Source organism: Amblyraja radiata, chromosome 15 (assembly GCF_010909765.2).
Source record: "Amblyraja radiata isolate CabotCenter1 chromosome 15, sAmbRad1.1.pri, whole genome shotgun sequence".
Classification (NCBI taxonomy): domain Eukaryota; kingdom Metazoa; phylum Chordata; class Chondrichthyes; order Rajiformes; family Rajidae; genus Amblyraja; species Amblyraja radiata.
This window is the reverse complement of record NC_045970.1, coordinates 24,982,000-25,009,187: the sequence shown is the minus strand read 5'-3', so window position 1 is coordinate 25,009,187 and position 27,188 is coordinate 24,982,000. Positions and strand designations below refer to the sequence as shown.

Genomic DNA, 27,188 nt, shown 5'->3' with positions numbered 1-27,188 from the left:
CCCACCCTCTGCCTATCAAATCCACTCTTGCCTATGTCCACCTATCACCTGCCAAGCTTTGTCCTGCCTCCTCCCTCTCCTCCCCCCCCCCCCATCAGCCTGAAGGGTCGACATTGCAGTCTACCCGAAATGTCACCCATCCATGTTCTGCAGAGATACTGCCTGAGTTACTCCAGCACATTGTATCCTTTTGTGTATTAACCAGCGTCTGTAGTTCTTCATTGTTATATCAAGTAACACAATGCAAAATAAAGGATTAGATACTTACACCGTTGATATGAAGTGTAACAGGAGATATTCAGCTGCCAGACTGTCCCCCAGTAACACGTGTGTAAGAAAGCCAAGCAACTCCGCTCTGACTGTTGATAATTCAGGCAGGATGTTTGTGATCACTAGAAAAAATGACCAGGCAAAAAGACTTAGTCACACCACGCACCCCTTCCCCCATCGCCTCATGCTTGATAAGGAGATATTTGTACATTTTAAAATGCAAGCAATTCAATACTACACCACAATTAATTTCTAATTATTACCCCCACCCAGAAGTTTGCTCCAGCATTTTGAACTCCTGACCTTAAGTACTCCTGTCAATAATGCAGGAACAGAGACTAATTTAATTTAGTTCAGAGATAGTGTGGAAACCAGCCCATGCTGAACATCAATCACTAGTTCTATGTTATTCCACTTTCGTACCCTGCACACTAGGGGCAATTTGCAGAAGCCGATTAACCTACAGACCTGCACATCTTTGGAATGTTGGAGGAAAACGGAGCACCCGGAGAAAACCCACATGGAGAAGGTACAAACTCCGCACTGACAGCACCCGAGGTCAGGATCAAACCCAGGTCCCTGGCGCTGTGCCACCGTGCTGCCCTTCCGACATGGATGTGTGAATTATCTATGGACTCGGACCAACAGTGACCATTGTTAGGGTTTGTAGCACTGTGGTGCAGAAAGACTTTGTGAACAACGAAATGAGACTCCTACCATAATTTATACAAATTGTGTACCATCAACATGGTACTGGTTACAGACAAAGTGCCCAACATGTGGGATTCCGACTGCTGACTCATAGCCGTCCTGGCATACCAATCCTTCCCATACCCATTGTTGCTATCAAAATGAAAACCATTGGAAAAGTACTTGTTCCCCTGACAAGATACACAGCAACATCAATGTCCGGGTGTTGTATATTTATCATTAACTCTGCAACTTCAAATGTCACCATTTTTGGAAAGCTATTGCTCAAATCCTTCCAATAAACTAATTGTGTGTTTTTTTTTTAAAGGCAGTGTGTTGTACTCTGTACCATTCCCCATGAGGAATTGTTTCAGAGTCCAGCATCCCTTCTAACCCAAGGCCACTTTATAACCCATGATCAGGCTATTGATTGCATCTTCAGCCGATGGCTGATTTCAGCTTGGGTCTCATATTGTGATAAACATCATTCATTATCGTTTCCAAAGTGAAAGGCCTGTCTGTGACATGTTCTGGAGGTGCGCAGTGACGATGAATAATAAAGCCAAGCTGAGAGATGAACTCACAGTCCTGGTTTTCTTTATCGTTCAGGGTGAGAGGAAGGAGTGGATTAACGTGCTGCAGTTTGCGAGTTACAATGGCATGAAGCCTTGGAACCAAGGAGGGCGGCGGACTGTGAACACGCTGTTCTTCCATGGTGTCCATACACTCGGTCGGATCCAAGATCGACAAACCACCCTTTGAACTAAAGAGAAAGGAGAGGGAACATTACAGACACCAACTATCATCTTAAACAAAACTAATCTGTGTGCTTAAGATGTATTTTTCATTTGTTTGCACGATAACTGCAACACATTTGTGTAATTGAGGCAAATCATAATTCTTTCCTTTGACTTCACAGCAGGGTGGAGATTATACGGTGTGAACACAATCGCTACTAAAAATGCAAAAAATCAGCAAACAATGACCCCTTTCATTCCGTAGCTAAACATAACATGATTAGTTTAAAGATAAGAGCATGGAAACTGGCCCACGCTGACCATCGATCACCCATTCGCACTAGTTTTATGTTATCTCATTTTCTTATCCACTCCGTACACACTTAGGGCAATTTTTACAGAGACCAATTTTTAAATTAAAAAAAAACAAATGTTATTTATTAGAAGTACAACTTCATTTAAAAAATTTTTTTTAAAGAGAGAAATGAGAAAGAAAGAGATAATAGAGTAGAAAAACGTGTAGTGTGTATAAAAAAAAGAAAGAGATAGTGAGGAAGAGAAATAAGAAAGAAGAAAGAGCAGGAGAGAGATTAGCAAATATGAGATTAGCAAATAATGAGTTTTTATATTGTTGACCATCTTTCACCCAGACCTGAAACAATTGTTTTTTACACAATACTGTTGCACCACATGAATCCTAGAAATCAATAAATGGAGACCAACTCGTTAAGAATTGGTCTTGTTTATCTATTAGGAGGAGTCGCATTTCTTCAAGATGTGCTGTGTCCAACATATTTACAATCCACATTTTGAGCGTTGGTATGGTTGTATTTTTCCAAAATTTAAGTATGAGTTTTTTTGCTTTTATTAACCCATAATTAAAAAATGAATTTTGGCATATGTTTAATTTGTTCCCGTCTCCCGTTACTCCAAATATAATCATTTCAGTGTTAGGCTCCATTTTTGTCTTAAATAAATTTGTGAATATATTAAAAATATCACACCAAAATTTATGAAATTTTATACAGGAAACAAAAGAATGTGTAATATTGGCATTTTGAGACATTTATCACAAATGGGAGAAATATTTGTGTAAAATATATTCAGCCTAGTTTTTGAATAATATAGTCTATGTAGTATTTTGAATTGAATTAAGTTGTGTCTTGCATTAATCGAGCATTTATGTATATATATCAAATACTTTCCCCATGTTTCTTTTGAAATTTTTATCATTAATTCTCGTTCCCAATCTTCTCTAAGCGCCTCTGTTGGTGGTAATTCTCTATTTAAAATACTGTTATATAGATATGATATTAATTTTTGTGAGTCAGCCTTCTTCCAATGGATCTAAAATTATAATTTGAAATCTTTGTATATATTTCTTCATGAAATCACATATCTGTAGATATTTAAAATATTGGTTGTCATTCAGTTTAAATTTAAATTTAAATTGTTGAAATGCTAACAGATTTCCCATTTCTACAGAGACCAATTAACCTGCAAACTGTCTTTGGGATGTGGGAGGAAACCAGAACACCCGGAGGAAACCCACGTGGACACAGGGAGAATGTGAAAACGCCACACTGTCAGCACCAGAGGTTCAAGATTGACCCCAGGCCTCTACCATCGGTGCCACCCACTCTGTATTCTATACTTCAGCTGTAAAAATGAATCAGGATACTTCTGTCCACCGGCACCTCACGTAGCAATGAGTTGTCCACAACGGCTGCCTCATGACATCATATACCTGTAACCGAGAGCATTGCTGTTTTGGGAAACTGACCCAACCCCAGCAATGACACCCAAAGGTTCGGTGCAGAGTCACAGCCCGTGGGGACTGGCATCGTGGGGGGCAGGGCGAGCGGTGTGGCTGCTCAGCGCTCCGCCCGCTCCGCGAGTCATCCGACCAGCCGGATCCTACAGTCTCCATCATTGCATTCAGCTTGATGCAATGCGTGGTGGAAGCTGCTGCCAGCCCACCCCCCTCGGTGTTCAGCTGCTCGGCTCTTCCCAGCCCAGTGATCACCCAAAACAAGCCCCGGTAAACAGCTTCTCTGCATCTGGGCATGGTGCGGTCGGTCAGTGGTGGGGAGCAACAGGAGAGGGCAGTATTTCAGTACCGTCCGTAGTACAGCAGCCCAAAGCAGGCGCCCTTTTTGAGGCTAGGACATCCCAATGCGAGTTCAGGCTTCAGAACCAAGGGCGCCATTACAACTGAACACTCTGCCTCAGCACAGAGTTTGTACGTTCTCCCTGTGACCACATGGGTTTTCTTTGGTTGCTCCGGTTTCCTCCCACATTCCAAAGACGTGCAGGTTTGTAGGTTAATTAGGTTCTGTAAATTATCCCTAGAGAGCGTAGGATAGAACGAGTGTACGGTGTGATCGTTGGTCAGCACGGACTCAGTAGACAGAAAGGCCTGTTTCCACGCTGTATCTCCAAACTAAAGTGAATTAGGCAGGACACCAATGTGGTCATTGCAAAATTGCGAGTTTTGTTTTCAGAAGACAAATTCTCCACGATCGACAACCATCACAAACCAATCAAATTACTTCTGTTGTTCTGCACTGGAGCTGATAAAATGCTACGGATAAAATATTGAAAGAAACTAACTTATGAGCGTCTCAGTGGCACAGCAGTAGAGGTGCTGCCTTACAGCACCAGAGACCCGGGTTCGATCCTGACTACGGCTGCTGTCTGGACGGAGTTTGCACGTTCTCCCCGTGGCTGCGGGGGTTTTCTCCAAGTGCTCCGGTCTCCTCCCACATTCATTGGTTTTGTAAATTGTGTTTAGTAAGTGGGATAGAACTAGTAGACAGGTGATCATCGTTCAGCACAGACTCCACGCTGTATCTCTAAATTAACCAATATGGTAAAATCTCATCTTAACTTCAGATCAGGTTGATTGATTAATAGGGTAAAAACAGGGCTGCCAACTCTCACGCTTTGAGCGTGAGAATCACGCCCTCAGGCAAACTCTCACGCCCTCACGCTCATCAGAAGTTTCTCACGCTCAGTGGTGAGAAATTTTGTGATCAACGAAAATTTCAAAACTCGGATAAACTGTATGGTCCGCGGGTGTTGGAGAGCAGGGGCTGCGGGAGGGATGGGAGCAGAACCAGCGGCGGGAACAGATGCGGGGAGCGGGGACGGACGAGTGTTTGTGGCGTTGGCCGGTGTTTGCGGCGCTGCGAGTCGCTCGCTGCAGCTCTGGCCATGAAGCGCTCCGGACAGTGCGAGTGTCCCGGGCGTTGGAGGCGTTGCGCCACTGCCGCGAGAGTCTCTGTGCCGAAGGGACAGACTCTCAAAGGGGGGTGGAGAGAGAGAGAGAGGGGGGTGAGAGGAGAGAGGCAGGGGGGGAGTGAATGGAGAGAGAGAAGAGGGAGAGGGGGGAAGTGAGAGAGGGGTGAGAGGGAAGAAAGAGGGAAGAGAGAGAGGGGGTGGAGAGGGAGGAGAGGGTAGGAGCGAATGGGAGAGAGAAGGGGAAGAGAGAGGGGTGGTGAAAGAGAGCGGGGGAAGAGGGGGAGAGGGGGAAAGAGAGAGAGGTGAGAGGTGAGAGGAGAGAGAGGGGGAAGAGAGAGGGGAGAGTGTGTGGAGAGGGAGAGAGGGGGGGGAGATAGAGAGGGAGGGAGAAAAAGGTTGGGGGGGAAGTGAGAAGAGGGGGAGAGAGAAGAGGGGGAGAGAGAAGAGGGGGAGAGAGAAGAGGGGGAGAGAGAAGAGAGAGAGGGGGAGAGAGAGGCGAGAGAGGGGGGAAAAGAGAGGGGGGGAAAGAGAGGGGGGGAGAGAGAAGAGAGGGGAAAGAGAGGGGGAGGGGAGAGATAGAGGGGGAGAGAGAGAGAGGGGGTTGAGAGGAGAGAGAGCGGAAGAGAGGGGGGAGAGAGAGAGAGAGAGTCTCTGTGTCGAATTTGCCCAGGTGACCGGCATGGATCAGGCTGCGGCTCGGTGCATCCTGGAGGACAACCAGTGGCTGCTGGAAGTAAGTACCAAGCACTGGGTAGAAACGATGGAAGGTAGTGGACTTCAAATGGGGGTGGTTGGTGAAAGCATCCTGCTTGCCTGCTAGATTTTCACTTACTGTAACTGCAGGAAAAATGTTCCCGATGTTGGGGGCGCTCAGAACCATGGGTCACAGTTTAAGAATAAGGGGGGGGGGGGGGGCAGTTAGGACTGAGATGAGGACAAACTTTCTTCACGTAGAGAGTTGTGAATCTGTGGAATTCTCTGCCACAGAAGGCAGTGCAGGCCAATTCACTGGATGTTTTCAAGAGAGTTACATTTAGTTCTTGGGGCTAACGACATCAAGGGATATGGGGGAAAAAAACAGGAAAGAGGTACTGATTTTAGATGAATAGCCATGATCATATTGAATGGCAGTGCTGGCTCGAAGGGCCGAATGGCCTATTCCTGCACCTATTTTCAATGCTTGAGTATATGGCAATAAAACTCAATCACTTGATTTTGAAGCATTCATGCATGGTGGAGGTATAATGTAGTCATAGAGTGATACAGTGTGAAAACAGGCCCTTCGGCACAACTTGCCCACACCCGCCAACATGTCCCAGCTACGCCACCTGCTTTTGGTCCATACCTCCAAACCTGTCCTATCCATGTATCTGTCTAACTTTTTCTTAAATGTTGGGATGGTCCCTGCCTCAACTACCTCCTCTGGCAGCTTGTTCCATACACCCATCACCCTTTGTGTGGATAAAGTTACCCCTTAAAAAGTTACCTCTTAAAAATACTTCATACAAAAAACATTGAAATCATACTTCTACAGTGCACTAAAACATGATTTTAATACATCAAATTTCAAAAAGTTCCTACCCTTCTTCCACACCCTCTCCCCACTCTCTCACCGGTTACCCCCAAGGCCAGTGATCAGTGATCGCACAGCCTCCCCCCTTTCAAAAACGCTCCAATCCAATTTAAAGCATATACAGTATATTGCATTCAAGTGTAAGTTATAAGACTCGCTACAGTATGCACAATATTGCACAATTTCAAGCTGAAAAATGCAAATGCAAAATGCACCCTCCTCCCCTCCCCCTCCCGGTCGCGATGCTCCCTCGGGCTTGGTCTCTCGCAAATTTCTCACTCCCAACTCTCACCCAATGTTGGCAGCCCTGGTAAGAATGTGAGGCAAAATTCAAAAGAGGCACAACAAGAGGCCAACCTATTCTTTGTTAATGATCACATAAATGAATGATCTAATAACCTCTTACCTCTCTTCATTCATTACACCTAGTGCTGGATCCACTGATAGAACCCCATAAACCTCCAGCATATCATTGATCTTGAAGCTATCCCAGTCCTCGTAGATCTGCCAAAATAAAACATGCATTCAGGACAGAACCAAGTATCCAACATCTTCAAGGGGTTTTCATTCAAATGCACTAACTTACACGAAAGGTCTTTAACTCAAAGCATTAACTGGTTTCTCTTTCTACCGATGATGCTGAACTGGCTGAGCTCTTCCAGCATTTATTTTACTACAACGTACAACTTTTGCCCCACAAGATTTATGGCTCCAAAACACAAAAGTTCCCACATGTATAGAGCAATAGTCGAAAAACCAATGCTCTATTTCCAGTTGTTTTCAACCACAGCAGCCCTGGACCATGATGCATTTCATCCTCGTACCTTCACAAGGCACGCAGGCCCTTTCTCCCCTGGTAATGGGAAATTGAGATCGATTGACGTTGTGCAATTTGACAGGTTCTGCTGTCCGGCCGGTGGCTCCTTTTCCAGACGCTTGGCGTCTCCACATCCGAGCGAAGCTGATATCAGGCAAGGGAACAGCATTAATACCTTCTATTTATCTGCCTTCTAAAGAATGTTTCAACCTGATCAATAACTGGCAGCGAACCACATATTCGAGTTGTTAAGCAACACATTGCCATATTTTGCAAGTTTGTAACAAATCACTCAAACCAATTTAGAGTTTAGTTTCAATTTGGAGATATAGCATGGAAATCGGCCCTTCAGACCATCAAGTCCACGCCAACCAACAACCACAATTAATATAGAGCATAAAGTCATCCAGCATGGATCAGGCTCTTCAGCCCCACTTGCCGACACCAACTAACATGTCCCATCAACACCACTCCCACCCACTTGAATTTGGCCCATATCTGTCCAAATGTTGTAATAGTACCTGTCTCAACTACCTCCTCTGGCAACTCGTTCCATACACCAATCACCCCGTGTAAAAAAAGTCAGCCCTCAGGTTCCCCCCCCCCCACCCCACACCTTAAATCTATGTCTCAATTCCCCTACTCTGGGCAAAAGACTGTGCATCTACCCGATCTATTCCTCTCATGATTTTGTACACCTCTATAAAATCGCCCCAAGGAATAAAGTCCTAGCCTGCTCAACCTCTCCCTGTAGCTCAGGCCCTCGAGGCCTGGCAACATCCATGTAAATCTTCCCTGCAACCTTTCCAGCTTGACAACAGCTTTCCTATAACATGGTGACCACAACTGAACACAATACTCTAAAAGTGGTCTCACCAACGTCTTATATAACTGTAACATGACCTCCCAACCTGAGGTATCTTCATTCAATACTCTAAACTTCACTTTTCTTGAAAAGATCAATACCCTAATCTACAAAAGACATAATATGCTGGGATAACTCAGCGGGTCAGGTAGCAACTCTGGAGGACATGGATAGGTAACATTTTGGGTCTTCGTCAGAAAGGTCCCAATCCGAAACGTCATCTATGTATGTTCTATGGAGATGCTGCATGACCCGCTGAGGTACTCCAGCATTTTGTGTCTATTGATGGTACAAACCAACATCTGCCGTTCTTTTTTATTACATTTTGAAAAATCTATCCCTATTAAGACTAGTGTTTTGCAATAGACCAGTGGTTTGGAAGAGTGACAAAGATGACTTCACATTCAGCCGCAGGATGTTCATGTTATCAGAGCAGAATTAGGCCATTCAGCCCATCAAGTCTACTCCGCCATTCAATCATGGCTGATCTATTTTTCCCTTCCAACCTCATTCTCCTGCCTTCCCCCCATAACCCCTGACACTGGCACTAATCAAGAATCTCCGACTTAAAAATACCCATTGACTTAGTCATCACAGCCTTCTGTGACTATTAATTCAAATTTCAACACCCTCTGACGAAAGGACTTCTTCCTCATTTCCTTTCTAAAAGGTACGTCCTTTTCTTCTGAGGCTATGGCCTCTGATCAGATTCAGATTCAATTTTAATTGTCATTGTCAGTGTACAGTACAGAGACAACGAAATGCATTTAAGACAACAAAAGTCTAGGGAGGTCCCTAGGGAAGTCTAGGGAGGTCCTAGACTCTCCCACTAGTGGAAAAATTCATCGCCATTCAGCAAGAGAAACTGGTCAGGTGAGTGAGCCGTCTCCTCTCAGGCGATTTTGTATTAATTATGCAGTGGGGTGGAGGGCGTTACCTTACGGTAACCAGCTCATTGTTTTTCCCGCAGAGCAATAGGCCAGGTTGGGATGGCGACATACAAGCCTGTACCTGCACACTGCTCTTTTAGTTTGGGCGGATGCATTTCCATGTCTTCGTCCTCCTCATAACTCCTCTTGTGTCGACTGGGAGTGTAGGATGTGGAAGGATTGCCGCGAGCTTGACAGGCACTGGCATAGACGTGAGGAAACAGGTTAAGGAAAGCAGCCCAATCCCAGGACCCTTTCATTCATAAAAATCAGACAAAATGCCTCGTGAGTTGATGTCATTAGACACAGGAGCAGCATTAGGCCATTCCAGTCTACTCCATCATTTGATCAATTTTTTCCTCAACCCCATTCTCCTGCCTTCTTTCAGTAACCTTTGACGACACCCGTACTCATCAAGAACCTGCTTTAGAAACACCCAATGACTTTTCCTCTACGTCCATCTGTGGCAAGGAATGAATGGTGGAAAATGTAGAAACCACAGCCACTAAAAGGATATTTCTTTGACCCACTCCGATTCTCCAGGCACGGGAATACAATAAAACGTTTGCCTCTCCCGACTGACATATTTGGGAGAGTCCAAGGCAATCTCTTGCTGGGGCTGAGAAGAAAATAAAATCCGTTACATTCTCACAAAATTAAGTTACCAAAGACCAAGCCAATGCAATGCAAGAAATGCAAACCATTTTAACTGATCTAATCTCATCCAGGGCACCTACTGTAGTTGACAACAAGCTTGTAATCAATATCCTGCTGGAAAAAGGATATACAGCCTCGTGATGCGAGCACCAAGCAACAAAACATTCAATCCACAGCGTGTTTAAACACACTAATTACATTAGCAGTGACACGGGCAGTGTTGGCACCTCACATCTCAGCAAAATATCTTCAAGGAACCAAAATATATAAGAATTCTGAAAACTTAAAATGTGATCCAGCCCACATTTATAGGGTAGGTCTAACATCAATGAAGCTGACATTTTGTCATTCAGAATTCTTTTTATTTGCAAATGTGTAGCATCATTAATGCACGCATGGCTATTTTTCAAACAAAAGTTGAAATTAACCAGTAAAATGAAGGATACAGAGCAGGTATTGGGAGGAGGGTGGGGGCGGAGAGAGACTCTTCTATGCCGAACAAAAATGTTAGTTTATGTTAGCAAAGGTGCCTTTGAAAATTGCCTTCCTTTTCAGTATTTGGCTGACATAACCTAGAGTGCTGGCTCCATCTGCTGCAAGAGAGTGAAGGTGCAGCTAACCAGCACATTGACATCCCTCAACCTATCATTCACTCATCCAATTTAAAAGATAGTGAGATTCAGTAGTTGACATAAAATAAAAAACAAACTGCACTGAAAAAATACCATGAGGTTACTTACCCCACATTCAGCAACATCTTTGTATTTTCCAAAGCGTAGAATCTACCAAAAATAAGTTTTGAATGTTCTAAGTTGTGAAATATCTTTTTTTTAATTTTAAACATAGCTCTGATAAAAATTAAAAGTTTGAAATGTAATTATAATTATAAGCATGGACAAGATGTAATTACACGATGTACAAATATAGTCAAGAGAGCAGGAGGAACTTCAAGTAACCATGTCTTTCCCTCTCTCTCTCCACCCCAGTTCTTTGACCAGTTTTACTGTCTCCGTCTACATTTTATCCGTTTAATTTGTTGTATCTTCTCCCAGCTAACAATGATCTATTCTACATTTTCCTTGATCTCCATTCCCTTTGTCCTGTTTTCACACCTTACACTTATCTGTGTACCTCCCTCTCCCCTGACGTCAGTCTGAAGAAGGGTCTCGACCCGAAACGTCACCCATTCCTTCTCTCCAGAGATGCTGCCTGTCCCACTGAGTTACTCCAGCATTGTGTCTATCTTCATAGTCAAGAGAGAATCAGTCCTGGTTTCATTACAAGGGATAACATTCTGCTTCAAGTGCAGTAATAGGAAACAAGGGTGAATGCGGTGTGCTCCGGATTCCTCCCACATTCCAAGATGTACTTGTACAGATCTGTAGGTCAATTGGCCTCTGTAAATTGCCCCTGGTGTGTAGGGAGTGAATGAGAAAGTGGGATAACTTTCTTCTTCTTCTTCTTGCGTATGGCATGCACAGCCTAAAGTTGTTGGACAACTTGTTCTATTAGATCTTATTTGATTGTGCACTCCGGGTTGATTGCATTTGTCGAAAGAGGGCGGACCACGTGAAGGTTGCAATCTCCCACCCCTGGGATAACTTTGAACTAATGTGAACGGATGGTCGGTGCGAACTGGGCTGGTCGAAGGACTTGTTCACACTCCGTATCATTCAATTCAATCAATATATTTACAATATTTACAAAGCATTTACTTCATATGTAACCATGTCATTATACCCAACAATGTTTGTCATTTGAATTGCAAATCTCGCATGTCATAACAGCTCGCTCATTTTAATATTCAACTCGCTACTGAAAACCGCAGACAGCTGTAAAAGAGGATTGTCTCCTTTGGTCAATTTACAGCAGAGAAAACCGGGCAACGCATCAGTCAAGAAACAATATGAAACCCCGATACCCATCATTTCCCATTTTGGCTTGGAACAGTCTTAAATACCCCACGACTTCTCCAAAAATACCCACCTTAGATTTGGCATTTAACTCCAGCGTCTCATAACTTCCCATATAAAACTCTGGATCAAACATGTCCTGGACCATGCAGCGGAATTTCACCAAGCTATTTGGCTTCAAGTAATGCAGTGGAACATCGTTCAAGGAAGGCACCTGCCAGCAGGAAGGGAAAATGCATATCATTCACAACGTTAATGTAGAACAACCGAGTATAAAAGCTGACGTGTCATGTTACGGCTGCGTAAGGCTTGAGGCCACATTTAGACTAAAGTATTGGGGCGGCACGATGGTGCAGCGGTAGAGTTGCTGCCGTACAGCGCCAGAGTTGCTGCCGTACAGCGCCAGAGACTTGGGTTTGGTCCTGACCTCGAGTGCTGTCTGTACGGAGTTTGTACGTTCTCCCTGTGACCGGGGTAGGTTTTCCCCGGATGCTCCGGTTTCCTCCCACACTCGAAAGACGTACAGGTTTGTGGGTTAATTGGCTTCGGTAAAGATTGTAAATTGTCCGTAGTGTAGGACAGAGCTAGTGCACGGGGACAGCTGGTCGACGCGGACTCAGTGGGCTGAAGAACCAGTTTCCTTGCTGTATCTCTGAACTAAACTACTGGGTTCAGTTCTGGGCACCATGTTATAGGAAAGATGTTGTCAACCAGCAAAGGGTGCAGAGAAGATTTACGAGAATGTTGCCAGGATGCGAGGGCCTGAACTATGGGGAGAGGCTGAGCAGGCTAGGACTTTATTCCTTGGAGCGCAGGAGGACGAGGGGTGATCTTCCAGAGGTGTACAAAATCCTGAGAGGAATAGTTTGGGTAAATGCAGTCTTTTGCCCAGAGTTGGGGAAATGAGAACCAGAAGACATAGATTTAAGATGAAAAGGGAAAAGATTTAACATTAACCTGAGGGGTAACTTTTTTTCTTTAAAACAAAAGGTGATGGGTGTATAGAATGAGTTGCTGGAGAATGCGGTTGAGGCACGTACCATTGCAATGTTTAAGAAATATTTAGACAGGTATGCAGATAGGATGGGTTTAGAGGGACATGGACCAAATGCAGGCAAATAGAACTTGTGTAGATGGGGAATGCTGGTTGGCATGGGCAAGTTGGGCTGAAGGGAGCATTTCCACACTGTATGACTCCAGGCCGCAGAAGATCAATGGATTACAAACACATGGAGTAAAGTGGGCCACATCTCCAATTCTCAGAGACGCAAGGAATGGCTGAGACTGAAGAAGGGTTCCAACCCCGAACGTCACCTATCAATGTTCTCCAGAGATGCTGCCTGACCCGCTGAGTGACTGCAGCACTTTGCCTTTCTCTCTAATCATCAGGTTGGATGTCACAAAGGTGCACATTAGTTCAACCCACCAACCAGAGATTTTATGAACTTGCTCTCAGGTCAAAGATTTAAAAAAATCTAAATCCTTAAAAATATTGGCCCATCTGTCTTTTCCCTTCATCTTTTGCTGATGAACCAAGGTGGCACTTTCCCCAAGGTAGGATATGGACGATTGTATAAATTAGGAGCAAGGAGCGCCCTGTGAGACATTCAATAACTAGTCAAACCTCAACCCTACACACCTCATCCACCCCACAGCAACCTTTCACCTCCTTGTACATTTGAAACTTAACTCGCTCAGTTTTAAAAATATTCAAGGAATCTGCTTTCCTGGCATTCAGGAAGAGAGTTCTGAACATTTTGCAAACTGCAGAATTTATTTTACCTCAGCACCATCTTAAATACCACTCCATAATTCTAGAATCCCTCACAGGAAGAAACATTGTTGCCACATCCTTTCTGAGAAGGCCCATCAGGATCTTACGTTTCAATTATGCAAGCGCAGCACTGAGGTATATTCGGCAAATGTGTATTAATCCATAGCATACGAGAGGTTCACTCAAGAGTCTGATAACAGCAGAACAAATCTGTTTTTGAATCTGGTGGTATATGCTTTCAAGCTTTTGCACCTTCTGCCTTAGGGTGCGGGAAGAAGAGAGAATAACCATGTGCGAGTAGTCCTTGGTTATGCTGGCTGCTTTTCCGAGGCAGAGCGAGGTGCTGAGGGTGTTGACTGCAGGAGGGGGAATGCACAGAGCACAACTCCCTGCAGTTTCTTGGGGTCCGAGACAGAGCAGAAGCCAGACTGGGGGGGACACTGAAATACATCTCAAATCTCAGCAAATTGGATCGTAAAAGCTTGTGGACCAAACAAAAAGTGGACGTGTCAAAGTTCATTCGATAAAATCTGGCTCTTTGAGCAAGTTGCAAAAGACAACAAAGGGAAGAGACAAGTGTAAATGTCTTCTAATACTGAGGATAAAGCAAGTCATAACATTTTATATTTCCAACAAGTTCATAGAGATGACCTTTAAATGAGAGTTAAGTGAAGATTTTGGACCTAAAAAGGTAGAGATTCTAATTGCAAGTGAAATCAGAAGTTGCTTCAGCCAACCAAGTCAAAAATCAAAGTTGCAGATAACAGAAATGGCACGGTGGTTACTTGGTTTCACATTATCTTTCCAACACAGGAGCATTTTCAACAATTTAGCTATGGGATACATTACCAGTGGCACATATACATGCCATACCAAAGTACAAATTATTGTCAGTAATATGAAAAATCTAACTTGATCTAATCCTATCATTAAGCAAAATATACTGCCAGCTTTCAAAGTGTTTGGTCCAATTGCATGGTTACCACCCACCTGATTTATTATAGCCGTCGTTCAGTCTTAAATGTGCTTGGAAATTCTGAAGCAAGATTTATTGAACGCCTGAATATGCAATAATAATTGTTTCAACTCACACCAATGATTATTGTGTTTATTTTAGAAGGAGCGGTAGAATAATGTTATAAAATAATCTCTCACCCAGTTGGCCGCAGTTGTCTCCTTCAGCTTCTCCCAGAAAAATTCCACCACTTTCTTCTCCCAGTCTGCATTGTTTTGAGCTGCAAATTAAGACACAAACTTCAGAAATGTTTCCTTATCCCGGAGTAACATTATCAGGAGATCCGTGTAGATGTCCTAACAAGATACCAGCTGAACAAATACATGCATTTTAAACACAGTTTAAACACACAAGTGCCCCAGGGTGTATCACTCAGTTCAGACAAACAAAGACCTAGATACAAGCTGGGGGCCAAACACAAGCTCAATGAGGTTTTAAGAATTATAAAATGAGGGAGGGCGAAGGAAAGATGGGCAGAGAAATGGCAGTCGGAGTTTAATCTGGCCTATTCCTGTGCGATGTTCCGTGTTGAAGAGCATGGGGTTTGGACAGCTGAAAGCACCACTACAAATTCATGAGACAGTGATAAGACAGATAACAAGTAAAAGTCCTACATGGCAGAGAACACCAAGATCAAAAGATACAGCTTTAGGATACAGCAAGGCATTTGATAAAGCCTCCCCCCATGGAACGCTGATCCAGAAGATTAAATTGCACGGGATTAACTGCAGTTTAGTTGTTGAAGGACACAATTCCGGCTGGAGATAGTCAGACAGTGTGGAAACACAATTTTTGGTCCAAAGTTACCCCTCAGATTCCTATTAAATCTTTTCACTTTCCCCTATGCACCCTGGTTCTTGATTCCCCAACTCTGGTCAAAAGATTCTGTGCGCCTGCCCGATCTATTCCTCTCATGATTTTATACACCTCTCTAAGATCACCCCTCATCCTCCTGCGCTCGAAGGAGTGCCAGCCTGCCCAACCTCTCCCTATAGGTCAGAGCCTCGAGTCCCGGCAACATCCTCGTAAATCTTCTCTGTACTCTTTCCATCTATGACCAGGTTAGTTGCGCAAGGATCTGTGCCGGGATTTCTGCAGTTTGTGATACATACCAGGCACGTGCCGCCAGGGTAGGCAAGGTGGCACTGCCTACCCTGACTAAAATTATAAAATGGTAATAACTAAATATAAATAGTAAAGGCATAGGAGAATTATGCCTATCTAAGAGATCGATCTCTTAGGTAGGCATAATTCTCCGATCCTTTCAACCGCAGCGCTTGTAACCCTTGAAGGTCTGTGCAGCCCACGTGCAGTCAGCGCTGCTGGATGCCGTCAATTTCAAGCGGGGCTCAAGGCAGCTGAAATTATACCTTTGCAGCACTGCACGGGCGCAGCAGCCTACTTACTGCGCATGCGCAGCGCTGGTTTCTTGGCGGGGTTTTCAAATATGGATTGGCATTATTTTAAGTGTATCTTAGGAAATAGAGAGAGAAGAATGGAGTTTGTGTACCAATAATGTGGTAAGTACATTTCTTGGTGATGTTTTTAAATACCGTATTTCCCGGGGTGTGGGGGTGGGGGGAGAGCTCCTTTCACAGCGTTTGGGGAGTCTGGCCCGGGGTAAAGTTGCGGGGAGGGCACGAATGTTGTGAAGGAGGGGATCGGGATAATGCCACTTGCGACGTTCCTTGCACGGAGCCACTGCATTGAGGTGGGAGGGGGGAGAAGCAGCTCGGGTGGCTGTGAGCGGCCTCCGGGCCAGACAGCGGAACCGGCCGCCACCTCAGCGCCTTCTGCCGGCCCCCGCTCACCTCGGGCAGCTCTCAGTCTAAAAACCTCTCTCCTGCCGCTCGCTGGCCTCACTCAAATCCGTTGCAGAGATTGAGCGGCAATGCTGTGTAAAACAGGACAAGATAACAAGAAATGAGAGCACTGAAGGGAAGGCGAAGCAGATCAGAAAGTCAATTAAGATCACTGACATAGGAAGCAAGATAAGCCTAGTCTGAGATACATATAGATCTGGAGAAGACGGGAGACCAGGTGGGGGGAGCATTGAAATAATCAAATTAAACACAAAATGGGCATGGATTGCAAGAGCTTGAAGCAAAGACAGAGGCAGAATAACACCGCAAGGCCGGCTGGTATAGGGGCTTTCTGGCTGAGTGGACATGGAGCTAAGAAAGCTACCGATTCGAAAAGGTTATTAGAGGTTAGATGGACTCCCGTTCAACCACAAAGGTGTCACAAAGATGGCAGCGGCTGGGATTGATGGCAGCAGTACAGAATTAGGGGTTTGGACATTCTCTGTGATCGAGTGGGCTTCCTCCGGGTGCTCCGGTTTCCCCCACATCCCAAAGACGTACACGTTTGTAGGTTAATTGGACTCGGTAAATTGCCCCTAGTGTGTAGGATTGAAAATGGGATATAGAACCAGGGTGATGGACAGCGTGGGACTCAGTGGGTCAAAGGGCCTGCTTCCACGCTGTATCTCCAAACTAAAATTAAAGGCAGGAGTTAAATGGCATCTTTAGTCTTCCATCCTGCAGAGACAGATCAATTGGCCGATATAAATTACCCCAACTCATCAGGAGTAGATGACAATGGGATAACATAGAACTGGTATGAACGGGTGATGATGGTCAGCATGGACTCAGAAGGACGTAGGGCCAGTTTCTGTCTTCTATCTCTAAACTAAAGGAAAGCTGCAATCCAAGTGATTGTTAGTTCTTGCATTAAAATACGCAAGAGAAAATGTTTTGCATTTAATGTCACAGGGTACAGAAACAGGCCCTACCCGTCAATGCAGACCCCAAGCTGATGTGTTCAACCTCATACCTAACCCAATGCAACCTGGCACCTTGCTGAAGACCCTATGCTAGCTTAGATGCCCCATATTTGATCCGTATCTTTCTAAACCTTTCCTATCTATGTACCTAGCCTCATCATGCCTTTTAAATGTTGCTATTGCACCTGCCACAAGTAACTCCTCTGGCAACTAATTCCATAAACCCACCACCACCTATTAAATCAATCTCCTCCCACGTTAAACCAACAGCATTTGGTTCTTGATTCCCCTACCTTGGGTAATCAGTTCTGTACAGTCATCTCATCAATTCCCCTCATGATTTTATACATTTCTATAAGATCACTCAGCCTCCAGTCCGAAAAACAACTCACTGCTGCTTTCCATGAAGCCAATTCTGTATCCACACAGCGAGCTATCCCTGGAAGCCATGTGATCCAACCTTCCACAACTGCCAGTCATACTGAACCTTAAAGGCCTTACTGAAGTCCATATAGACAACTTCACAAAGCTAAGATTCTCAACTACTGTGACCCTGCTGAACAACAAATACCCTCCTAACAATAAAGACCTTTGATAAGACACTGGAAAACATGAACTGCTTCCCCTACTTCAGGAACCACCTCTCAGTGAAGGCAGGCATTAATACAACACCGCCTTCTGTGTGTCTGCACAGCTTTTCTGCCAGTGTCTGAATAACAAGACTTCACACCTGGTACAAGCATCCAAATCTACTTGGAGCAGTGATCTTCCTACCTTCCATGCACCTCAGGGACGCAGAGAAACACAAACAACATCTCTGCAAAATTCATCCAAACCAGCATCAACCTTCTCTATGGAAATAAGAAACTGCAGATGGTGGTTTACTCACAAAAAAAGACACAAAGTGCTGGAGTCACTCAACAGGTCAGGAAGCACTCCTGCAGAAGATGGATAGGTGATGTTTTGGATTGTGACCCTTCTTTAGGCTGATGGGGGGGGGGAGATAGAAAGTTGGGAGGGACAGGATAAAACGTGTCAGGTGAACACAGACAAGGGGAGTTTTTTCTCTCCCCAGTCAATAACTTCGGCACTGAAAGTCTAATTCCATCCAGATGGACAGCTGTTTTATCCCAAATTGCTCACTCTGCTGGGTTTACTTTAGTTTAGAGATACAGTGTGGCAACAGGCCCTTAAGCCCACACCGACCAATGATCACCTGTACACTAGTGCTATGTTATCCTGGGTTTGCATCCTACACACTACGGGCAATTGACAGGTCAATTAACCTACAAAGCTGCATGTCTTTGGAATGTAGGAGGATACCGGAACACCCAGAAAAAACCCACGCGGTCACAGGGAGAAAGTGCACACTTCACACAGACAGCACCCGAGGTCAGGATGAAATCTGGGACTCTGGCGCTGTGAGGCAGCAACTCTACCACTGCACCGATGTGCCAGTTGGAGATGCTGCTGTTCGAATAACAAGAGATTACCAGTGTCACAAACTTCTCAAATCCCCACTGAAGCAGCCCTTCGTTACAATAGTATAGAGATCCTTGCTTCCCTATGCTGTCAGCTCACAGCACTCCAATGCAAATGGCCCAGGGAGTGTACCACCTCGCAAACTATCACCTGCCTGTCCGTCCCGTCAGCATCTCCTGCCCAATCTGTTGCAGGGTCTGCAGGTCTCATGTTGGCCTTTGAAGCCACTTCAGACCCCACACTCAGAGTGTGTCCCTCGAATGCAAGGCATGACCCAAAAAGCTGCAGCAACAGTATAGCACGCATGCATACCAAGCCCCACATCGTGCTAGTTTAGAAAACAATCCAGTTTGGGGGTGTAATGAAAGGCAACAATGCAGCTTCCAAACTCAATCAACAAATGACTAAAATATTTATCAGCCAAACTGAATATTTCACAAAGAGAGCATTTGGGTTTCTCAATACAATTGATCATGCCTGCTCTCTAGAAGCTTCAAGGACAAGGTATAAGGAAATACAAAAAGGAAGACAACATTGAAATCTTTCTTTCTCAACCGCAATGGAGGTAGTTATTTCTCAATCACATCACAGGGAAGATTGGGTAGTCACCACACACAGTGAATAAAATCAGAAGCTTTGTGATAAACTTGCCGACAAGTTGCTTTTGCAGCTTCTATTATATGTTCCTATTCTGGTCGCACAAATCGAAAGAGCTTTTCAACTCCGAAGGCTTGGCCAGTTTTGTGTGCATTTCTTTGCAACTATAAACAAAGCACCCCCCCCCCCCACCTCTTCCCTGACCCCCACCTGTGTGCGCACCCCTCTCACCCACAACGCTACCCCTCTTTTCACCCCCCCGAACCCTTCAACTTATATCCCTCCCACTGACTTTACATTGCATTCCTCTCCTCTCCTTAACTTACACCATTTTGACTCCTTTTCACCTCTAGCCTTTGTCCACCCATCAGCTTATCGTCAGTCTCACCTGTATCACCTATTACCTGCCAGGCTTCGGTTGGCCCACACTCCTTTATCCCAGCTCTCTCCCACCCCAGACATGAAAATCGGCCAGAAGAAGGGACCCAATCCAAAACGCCACCTATCCATGTCCTCCAGAGATGCTGCCTGACAAGCTAAAAATATTCACTAATCATACAAGAATCGGTTTCTGCAACAAATCAAATGCAATCCATTAACAGATGCAAAGTTGATGAACTATTTTAAAGACAAAACTTGGTCGTAATCCAAAGTGAGGTATTCCACTAAATTAACCAGTTTAACAAAACAAGAATTACCATTGAACAATGGCTAAATGTAATGAGCTGTCAAAAGCAACCTACATAGGGGGGTACACAAAATTGCTGGGGAAACTCAGCGGGTGCAGCAGCATCTATGGAGCGAAGAAAATAGGCGACGTTTCGGGCCGAAACCCTTCTTCAGACTGATGGGGGGGTTGCGTGTAAGGTCATCGGGCGTGACGCACGGAGCAACTCAATCCTTTTGGGGGACATGGCAGCCTCCCGCATACACTAGTAACTCACGAAACGCATACTTTCTTACCTGTTAAAGACCGCCAAAATGGTCAATTTTTGCGCTGTAAATAATTGTGGAGGGTGACTGAGCTCTCTGAACCAAATGCTCAAGTATCTTTGCTCTGAACTCGAGCACCAAGGTGTAAGCGGTCAAAGGAGCGCATCCCTCAGGACAGCCCCTAAACTTCCCCCGGAGTCAGCGCTGTCCGGCCACGGCCGCCCTCCCCCTATGGGCCGCACTGTCACGGGCTGTGAGTCGGCAGCGCCCACACATGAGGCCGGGTGGAGCGGGGCCGTGGCTCCGGGAAGCGGACTCACGGGGCGATAAACCCGACAATGTCCCCGTCAGCTGCAGCAGAGTTGGGGACAGTCTGGTCCCACCGCCCACCGAAAGTCACTGACCACGCTGCACCGGCACCGGCACCCCCCCCTCCCCGACGCGGGGACAGACGGCCCGGGGTCCACGAGTGCGGAACCAGTCAGCTTGGAGTCCGGGTGCTGGGACAGAAGATGGGGCCTCCGCTTGTACTCCAGTAGGCGTTGAGTGGCAACAGTACGGGTCACGGGTCGTGACCTCGACTGCCATGCAACCTCCCGATTGCAAGTGTCATGTCAGATAAAATTTCCAGCAACTTGCACTGCAGCATCAAGGATGGATTTCATTACGTAAGCATTACACTGTACAAGAATGACAAAGAATTTATAAAAGCAAATACTGTAGATATTGGAAATATGAACCAAAAACAAAATCCTTAAAATACCCCGATCAGATTGATTACCTGGAGGGCGAGAGAGAGACAGAGTACATTTTATAAATTATATTCCGATGAAGCTCATCCACTGAAAGATGAACCCGGTTTCTTTCCCTCTACTGCCCGTTATGTTAAATACCTGCAATATTTGTGTTATATTTACGCACTTGCGAATTAGCACCCTATCAACCAAAGAACTGCCGTGCGCACCAAAAACACATATTACGCGCCAAACCATGTCGATTTCAGATGCAAAACACAAAAGTTTTTGAAAATCAAATAACTAATTTCATGTCTCCACAACTCTCTTCCACTTAACCCCCCCCTCCACCCTCAAAAGCTCACGGAAATACCGGTGATACCGGAAATACATCGCTTAGCTTGCACTTTAAATTATCTGTGGAGTTTACATAGAATAGCTCATATTTAAAGGCATTGCATTTTGACAAACTGCAGATGCTAGTGATTCCCAGAGAATGATGCAAAATGCTGGAGTAACTCAGCGGGTCAGGAAGCTAGTGGTCAGTCTGACCCGCTGAGTTACTCAGGCAATTTGATGAAGAATTGACACAACCCCAGCAACGTTCCCCAATTGAACGCTAAACGATGAAGAGAGAGGGAGGGAGGGAGGGGGAGGAGGGGGAGCAGGAGGGGCAGGGCATCGGTGCTCTGAAGGCCTACAGCATGCATGCATGCACCCGTCTCCGGAGGCGATCACGGGCGAGTTTGTTTTCTTTAGATAAGGAGGTAAGAGGCTAGGCCACAAAGGCGTGCTGACCGAAGATGCGGTGCACGGCGCCCAGGGGATGGTTCACCCAGTCGTCACCGTCGCCCGGCATCGCTGCTGCTGCTGCACCACCTGCTCCCCGGCTCCACCACGCGCTCGATGCAACGTTCACGTCCCCGAGAGTTCCAAGTTCCGTAGCTCGCGCGCCGGCCCGGAGCCGCCAGCTGTGTCAATGGCGGGAAAACCGCATCACTCCTTACGCCCGCCGACGTGACGTCAGACGCAGATCGCCCTGCTCACGCCCGCCCCGCCCCGCCCCCCCCGTTGCCCTTTGACCTCCATGCCGGGCGTTGCTTCGCGGAGCCGCTGCTACGTGTAATAATCACAGGGAGGAAGGGGCCAAGATGGCTGAGAAGAAACCAAACGCCAACTTGCTCTTCTCGTCCGACACCGACTTCAGCTTCCCCGTGCCCTTCATTCCCGTCAGCCAGGCCCAGGCGGCGGACTCGAGCCTTCTCTCAGCCGGTGGGTGACTGAGCTGGGCCGTGGGAGGGAGGGAGGGGAGCTGCTTGTTGTGGTGTCTTGTCTTGTGTTGGAGGGGCCGAGTGTAGAGAGGGCAGCTCATGGACTGACCCCAGGGTCCCCTCCTGGCCGGAGCCTGGCCCACTGGTACTTGTAACTGTCCTCCAGGGAGATTGTGCCTCCAGTGATTGAATGGAGGGGGGAGGGAAAGATGGATGTGGGAGTGTACATGGCCTCTGCCACTGAGCATCAACTGGTCTGACGTGTAAGTTTCAAGAGGGATTCAAGTGATACTTCCCCATAATGTGCAACTAACATCAGAAGTTCAACATCGGTGCTCAACGAGTTTGTATCGCCTGGACCAACTTAGTTTCTTCAGTGTGTAATTTGTTGTGCATATTGGTTGCACAAAGTGTTGGACATTTTATCACAGGTATGTCGAGACATTTACTTTTATTCTGAGGAGATTAATACTGGTTCCCGGCTGCTCGAATCGCAGCACTGATCAACTGTCACGGTTGACAAGTCTCTTAGTTCTGAGTCAGAAGACTGGAGTTTCATATCCCACTCCAGAGGCCAAATTATAAGATTTGGACTGATATCTCAGTACCATGCTGTAAATGTGTTGCACAAACTCAGGAAATAATAGACCATTTAAGTATTCCTGCATTGATTTTGCTCTCCCTCACCACCCCCCCACACTCTTTTAAATTGTTCAGTACTTGGGGAACTATCCAAATCTCCTTTCGAGCTGAATTGTAGGCATGGTATACTGATCAAGGTATGTGTCACCTTGCTGAAATCATAGTTTTTTTATGTCTAAGTAAGATCTAATTTATGAGAGAATGTATTTTGACAGAATCAGTTATTCTCAATACATTTTTATAGTGATTTCTGACTAATTTTTTTTGTGGATTAAAAGTTTCCTTGTCGGTTTCTGTGGTTAGCTAGAAGACCTAGTGCATCACCACAATACAGAATCTGGTTCAATCATGACCTCTGGTTCTGTCTATGTGGAGCTTGCATGTTCTTCCTGTGATCACAATGGTTTCTTCTGGGTGGTCTGGTTTCATCTCGTATTAATTGGCCACTGTAAATTGCTCCTTGTGTTGTGCGTGTGAGTGGTGGATTCTGTGTTGATGAAAATATTGGATTAAGGTAGAATTAGTATAAAAGAGTGGATAATACTCGATTCACTCGGCTGTAGGATGCATTTCTGTGCTGTTTCTCTCTTTGACTTTATATTTTTATTCAGGGTAAAGCACTTTTTTTTTAGAATGTTTCTTTTGTAAATGAAAGTTTGAGTAGTTTGTTCCAATCATACAGTTATAAAAAGCCTTGCAGTGTGGAAAGGACTGGAATGTTTACATAATATTTTTTGTAATTAGAGATTGGTTATATAGGCAGACAGATCACTTGTTTTATGCAGGTAATGCTCATTTACTGGTGAAACAAGTAAGCGGTTAATGTATTCTGGATGAAAAATGTGAGCCAAGGCAACTGTTTATCTTGAATAATACTACAGGATTGTAAACTACTCTGTCAGGCCACATCCTGCTGTAAAGGCACATCTACCAACCTGGAATAATTGGCAGGTTGTGCCAGAACTTCCCACTTGTACTTGCACTTGCTCAACAATAATGTGCAAAAGGTCAATTATCAATGAAACACTTTAAAAACATGAATTATTAAGCGATTAAAATATTAACCAAAGTTAAATTTATAATACTATAAATTAATTTACATTTGCTTCTGATACCTTAATCTCTTTAGTTGTCTCCTATTCAGATGACTGCGTTTGCTCTTCCTGCATCAGGAGACTTGGCATCGGTTCAGACAAGGGATTGCAGCAAGCTTGTGCTTCACTGCTAGACTCTATGAAAAATCTGTTGGTGAAGTGCAGCCAGCAAATTTGCGATTCACTTATGGAAGGAAGTTCTGATCTTCCCCACACATTCACAACAGAGTCCTGAATTTAATTATTTACTGGAGAAGTGGGCTAAAGGCTAGTATCCTGGTGTGGCTGCTAACATTTTCAAATGGTTCCCAACTTATTGTAGGTCTTGATGTGCATTCATTTATGGGATAATTTTAATTTGCAGCTGAGGGCGCTGGAAATTCAAGCATCGGATGAAAAATTAGTGGACTCAGAAAAGCATACAAATTGTCATGTAATAAGGAGATTTGAAGTCCTTGATGTACTAATGTGCTAATTTTCAAAATCCTAGCCTTTTTTTCATGTCTCCTGCCAATTGGGATAAATCTGGGTAAAGAACAACTTTCTCCATTCAACAGGATAGGAACCTGAGGGGCAACTTTTTCCACACGTAGGGTGGTGGGTAAATGGAACAAGCTGCCAGATCAAGTAGATGAGACAGGTACAGTGATACCAATTAAAAGACATTCCGGCAGGTACATGCATAAGAAAAGAAAGAGATAAAGGGAAAATACGGGAAAGTGGGAGTAGCTTAAATGGGTCACCTTTGTTGGCATGAATGAGTTGGGCCGAAGGGCCTGTTTTCATGCTATATGTCTATATAACTGGAAGATCTTTCTTTTACATTGGAAGTTGGAGTAATAAGAAATCAAAAAGTAGTTTGATACTACCCAGGCTATCTGGGTGAGGAGAGATACAACTATCCATCTCCTTAACCCACAGGGTTGAAGAATCTGAGGGATGCAAAGACGAAACCAGGAAAAGTGATGATGCGTAATTTAATTATGGAGAGTGAAGGAATGATTGGATTGAGAAAGTTGGGATGGGGGAAAAACAAACAAAAGTATAAAAATCTGTAATTGTATGATAGAGTGAGATTCCATGCCTGCAAACTATTTCCTAGTGTCATGGATGTTCTTTGTCAGTTATTCAATGGCAAGTTTTGTTTTCTGAGATTGTGTTCAAAATAAATCAACAGTGTAATTCCATATGTTTCAATACTAGGTCTTGTGAATTACTTTAAAACCATGACTTCTTGAGGAGCTGGCGATTTAACCAACAGTTTTCTTATTTCTGTGTCTAACTATGCACAGGATGTTTATCTTGAAATCATGTATAAGGAACGTTTCAGCTCTCAAACTCTCCCGCCACCTGTCTGACACCTCCAGCCCCGTCTATAAAAGTGAACAGTTTGCACATTGGCCTTATCAGCCATCTCAGAACCCATAAACCCGGGGTGTCAAACTCATTTGAACTCATTTTAGGTCATGGGCAAAATACGACTTCATGTGCGCCGGGTCGTACCGCGCATGCGCGAATGCAGTCCGATCCGGCACTGCGGACAGCTGCTGCCTGCTCTAGCATTGGGGAAATCATCCTGTGGGCCGGATCGGGCCCTTTCGAGGGCCACATCCGGCCCGCGGGCTGCAAGTTTGACACCCCTGCCATAAACCATTGGATGCATCACCTTCCATTCCAAGGGACCACCTAGGAACAAAAATATGATTAATAATGGGCTAATAAACACATTTTTCCATTATTATTGGAATGTACAGATAAATATTAATATACAGTTATAATTTATCATTCAATCTCCAGACATGACAAGATCAGGTTTTTATCTCATACTACCTCCTTCCCTTGCAGAGCATGGTTTCCAGTTTATAATGGCTGTGCTATATTCGGGGATTTAAAAAACCCCATTAGTTATGTATTTCTGCAGGGATTGACATGTTTATCATTTAAACAGCCTCATATTATTCTATGGCATTCAATAATATTGTTTCTGGAATCATGTGACAATGTAAGGAGTGTGTGAATGCCATTGTATGCTAAGCAAAATGCTGATGGAGGCAACCTTAGAACCTCATGAAACAATCACAATCTTTTATATTTTCTGTGTGAAAATACGGACTGGTGAAGATTGATTATATTACATTTAGCAAAAAAAAAGTATGTTGTGTTGATAAGTCTGTTCCCTGTGCACCATCTTTTTAAGGAAAAAATCTCTCTGTTGCATTTCCGACTTACAAAGTATTCAGCAAGATTGGTATTTGGCCACAGATATCTATTCTAATGCTGACAATAGATGCGAAGAATCCAAGAATTTCATTTAGACTGTATTGTACAATGTTTTTTTGATTTAACCATCTGAAGCAGTTCTTAGGCAAGTGCATTGTTCAGTGCAAACGATTCCGATTGTGCTCTACAGTTGAGTTTTTCTTGAAGTCCAGTGATGGAAGGCCAACTTTCTGCTGTTACACTGAGAAAACTGTCCACTAAAAGGGTACCAGGTGGGATCTGGTGTAGGTTCAACAGCTATTTATTTCAATGGACAGAATGGCTCTGTGAAAGAGGCATGTTTCAAGTTATTTACAATTCTAAATTGAGTTAACAAATTATATCAATGCATTTGATTGCTTTTTATAATTTGGTAACTACATTTAGAGACGTGTTATGTTTTCGTCACCCTATTATAGGAACAATGTTGTTATGCTGGAACGTGTGCAGAGACGATTTATGAAAATGTTGCTAGGACTTTAGGAGACCTGAGCAATAGGGAGAGGTTGAGCAGGCTAGTATTTTATTCCTTGGTGTGCAGGAGGATGAGGGCTGATCTTGTAGAGGTGTATAAGATCATGAGGGGAATGGATAGGATAAATCCACAGTCTTTTACACAGGGTGGGGGAATCAAGAACCAAAGGACATGGGTTTAAGGTGGGAGGGGAAAGATTTAATAGCGACCTGAGAGGCAATTTTTCCACACAGTGGATGGTGGGTATATGGAATGTACTGCCAGAGGAGGTAGTTGAGACAGGTACAATCCAACATTTAAAAGACATTTGGACGTGCACACGGATAGGAAATGTTTAAAAGGATAAGGCCCAGGTGCAACTCGTGTAGATGGGTCATCTTGGTCGGCGTGGACAAATTGGGCTGAGATGCCTGTTTGCATGCTGTATGACTTT

General features: G+C 44.7%; 2 protein-coding genes across 6 annotated transcripts in view; one reads left to right on the top strand and one right to left on the bottom strand.

Annotated features, from left to right (window-relative positions):
- LOC116981103 (minichromosome maintenance complex binding protein) overlaps nucleotides 1–22,043 on the bottom strand; it is a 33,088-nt gene extending 11,045 nt beyond the window's left edge. The window contains exons 1-10 of the mRNA XM_033033829.1: nucleotides 21,813–22,043; nucleotides 14,624–14,703; nucleotides 11,768–11,908; nucleotides 10,522–10,563; nucleotides 9,642–9,743; nucleotides 9,193–9,336; nucleotides 7,338–7,505; nucleotides 6,920–7,017; nucleotides 1,545–1,723; nucleotides 269–392 (exon numbers count right to left, since the gene is read on the bottom strand). Coding sequence (XP_032889720.1) covers nucleotides 269–392; nucleotides 1,545–1,723; nucleotides 6,920–7,017; nucleotides 7,338–7,505; nucleotides 9,193–9,336; nucleotides 9,642–9,743; nucleotides 10,522–10,563; nucleotides 11,768–11,908; nucleotides 14,624–14,703; nucleotides 21,813–21,873 — 1,139 coding nt within the window. The 5' untranslated portion in view covers nucleotides 21,874–22,043. The remainder of the gene's footprint in view (nucleotides 1–268; nucleotides 393–1,544; nucleotides 1,724–6,919; nucleotides 7,018–7,337; nucleotides 7,506–9,192; nucleotides 9,337–9,641; nucleotides 9,744–10,521; nucleotides 10,564–11,767; nucleotides 11,909–14,623; nucleotides 14,704–21,812) is intronic.
- A 4-nt stretch (nucleotides 22,044–22,047) lies between these two features.
- Nucleotides 22,048–27,188, top strand: part of LOC116981101 (SEC23 interacting protein) — an 87,986-nt gene continuing 82,845 nt past the window's right edge. For 4 of the 5 annotated variants that reach the window (XM_033033823.1, XM_033033826.1, XM_033033825.1 and 1 more), the window contains exon 1: nucleotides 22,091–22,286. In XM_033033823.1, coding sequence (XP_032889714.1) covers nucleotides 22,166–22,286 — 121 coding nt within the window. In that variant the 5' untranslated portion in view covers nucleotides 22,091–22,165. Of the gene's footprint in view, nucleotides 22,287–27,188 lie in introns of all 5 variants that reach the window. The other variant, XM_033033824.1, reaches the window with a different exon arrangement.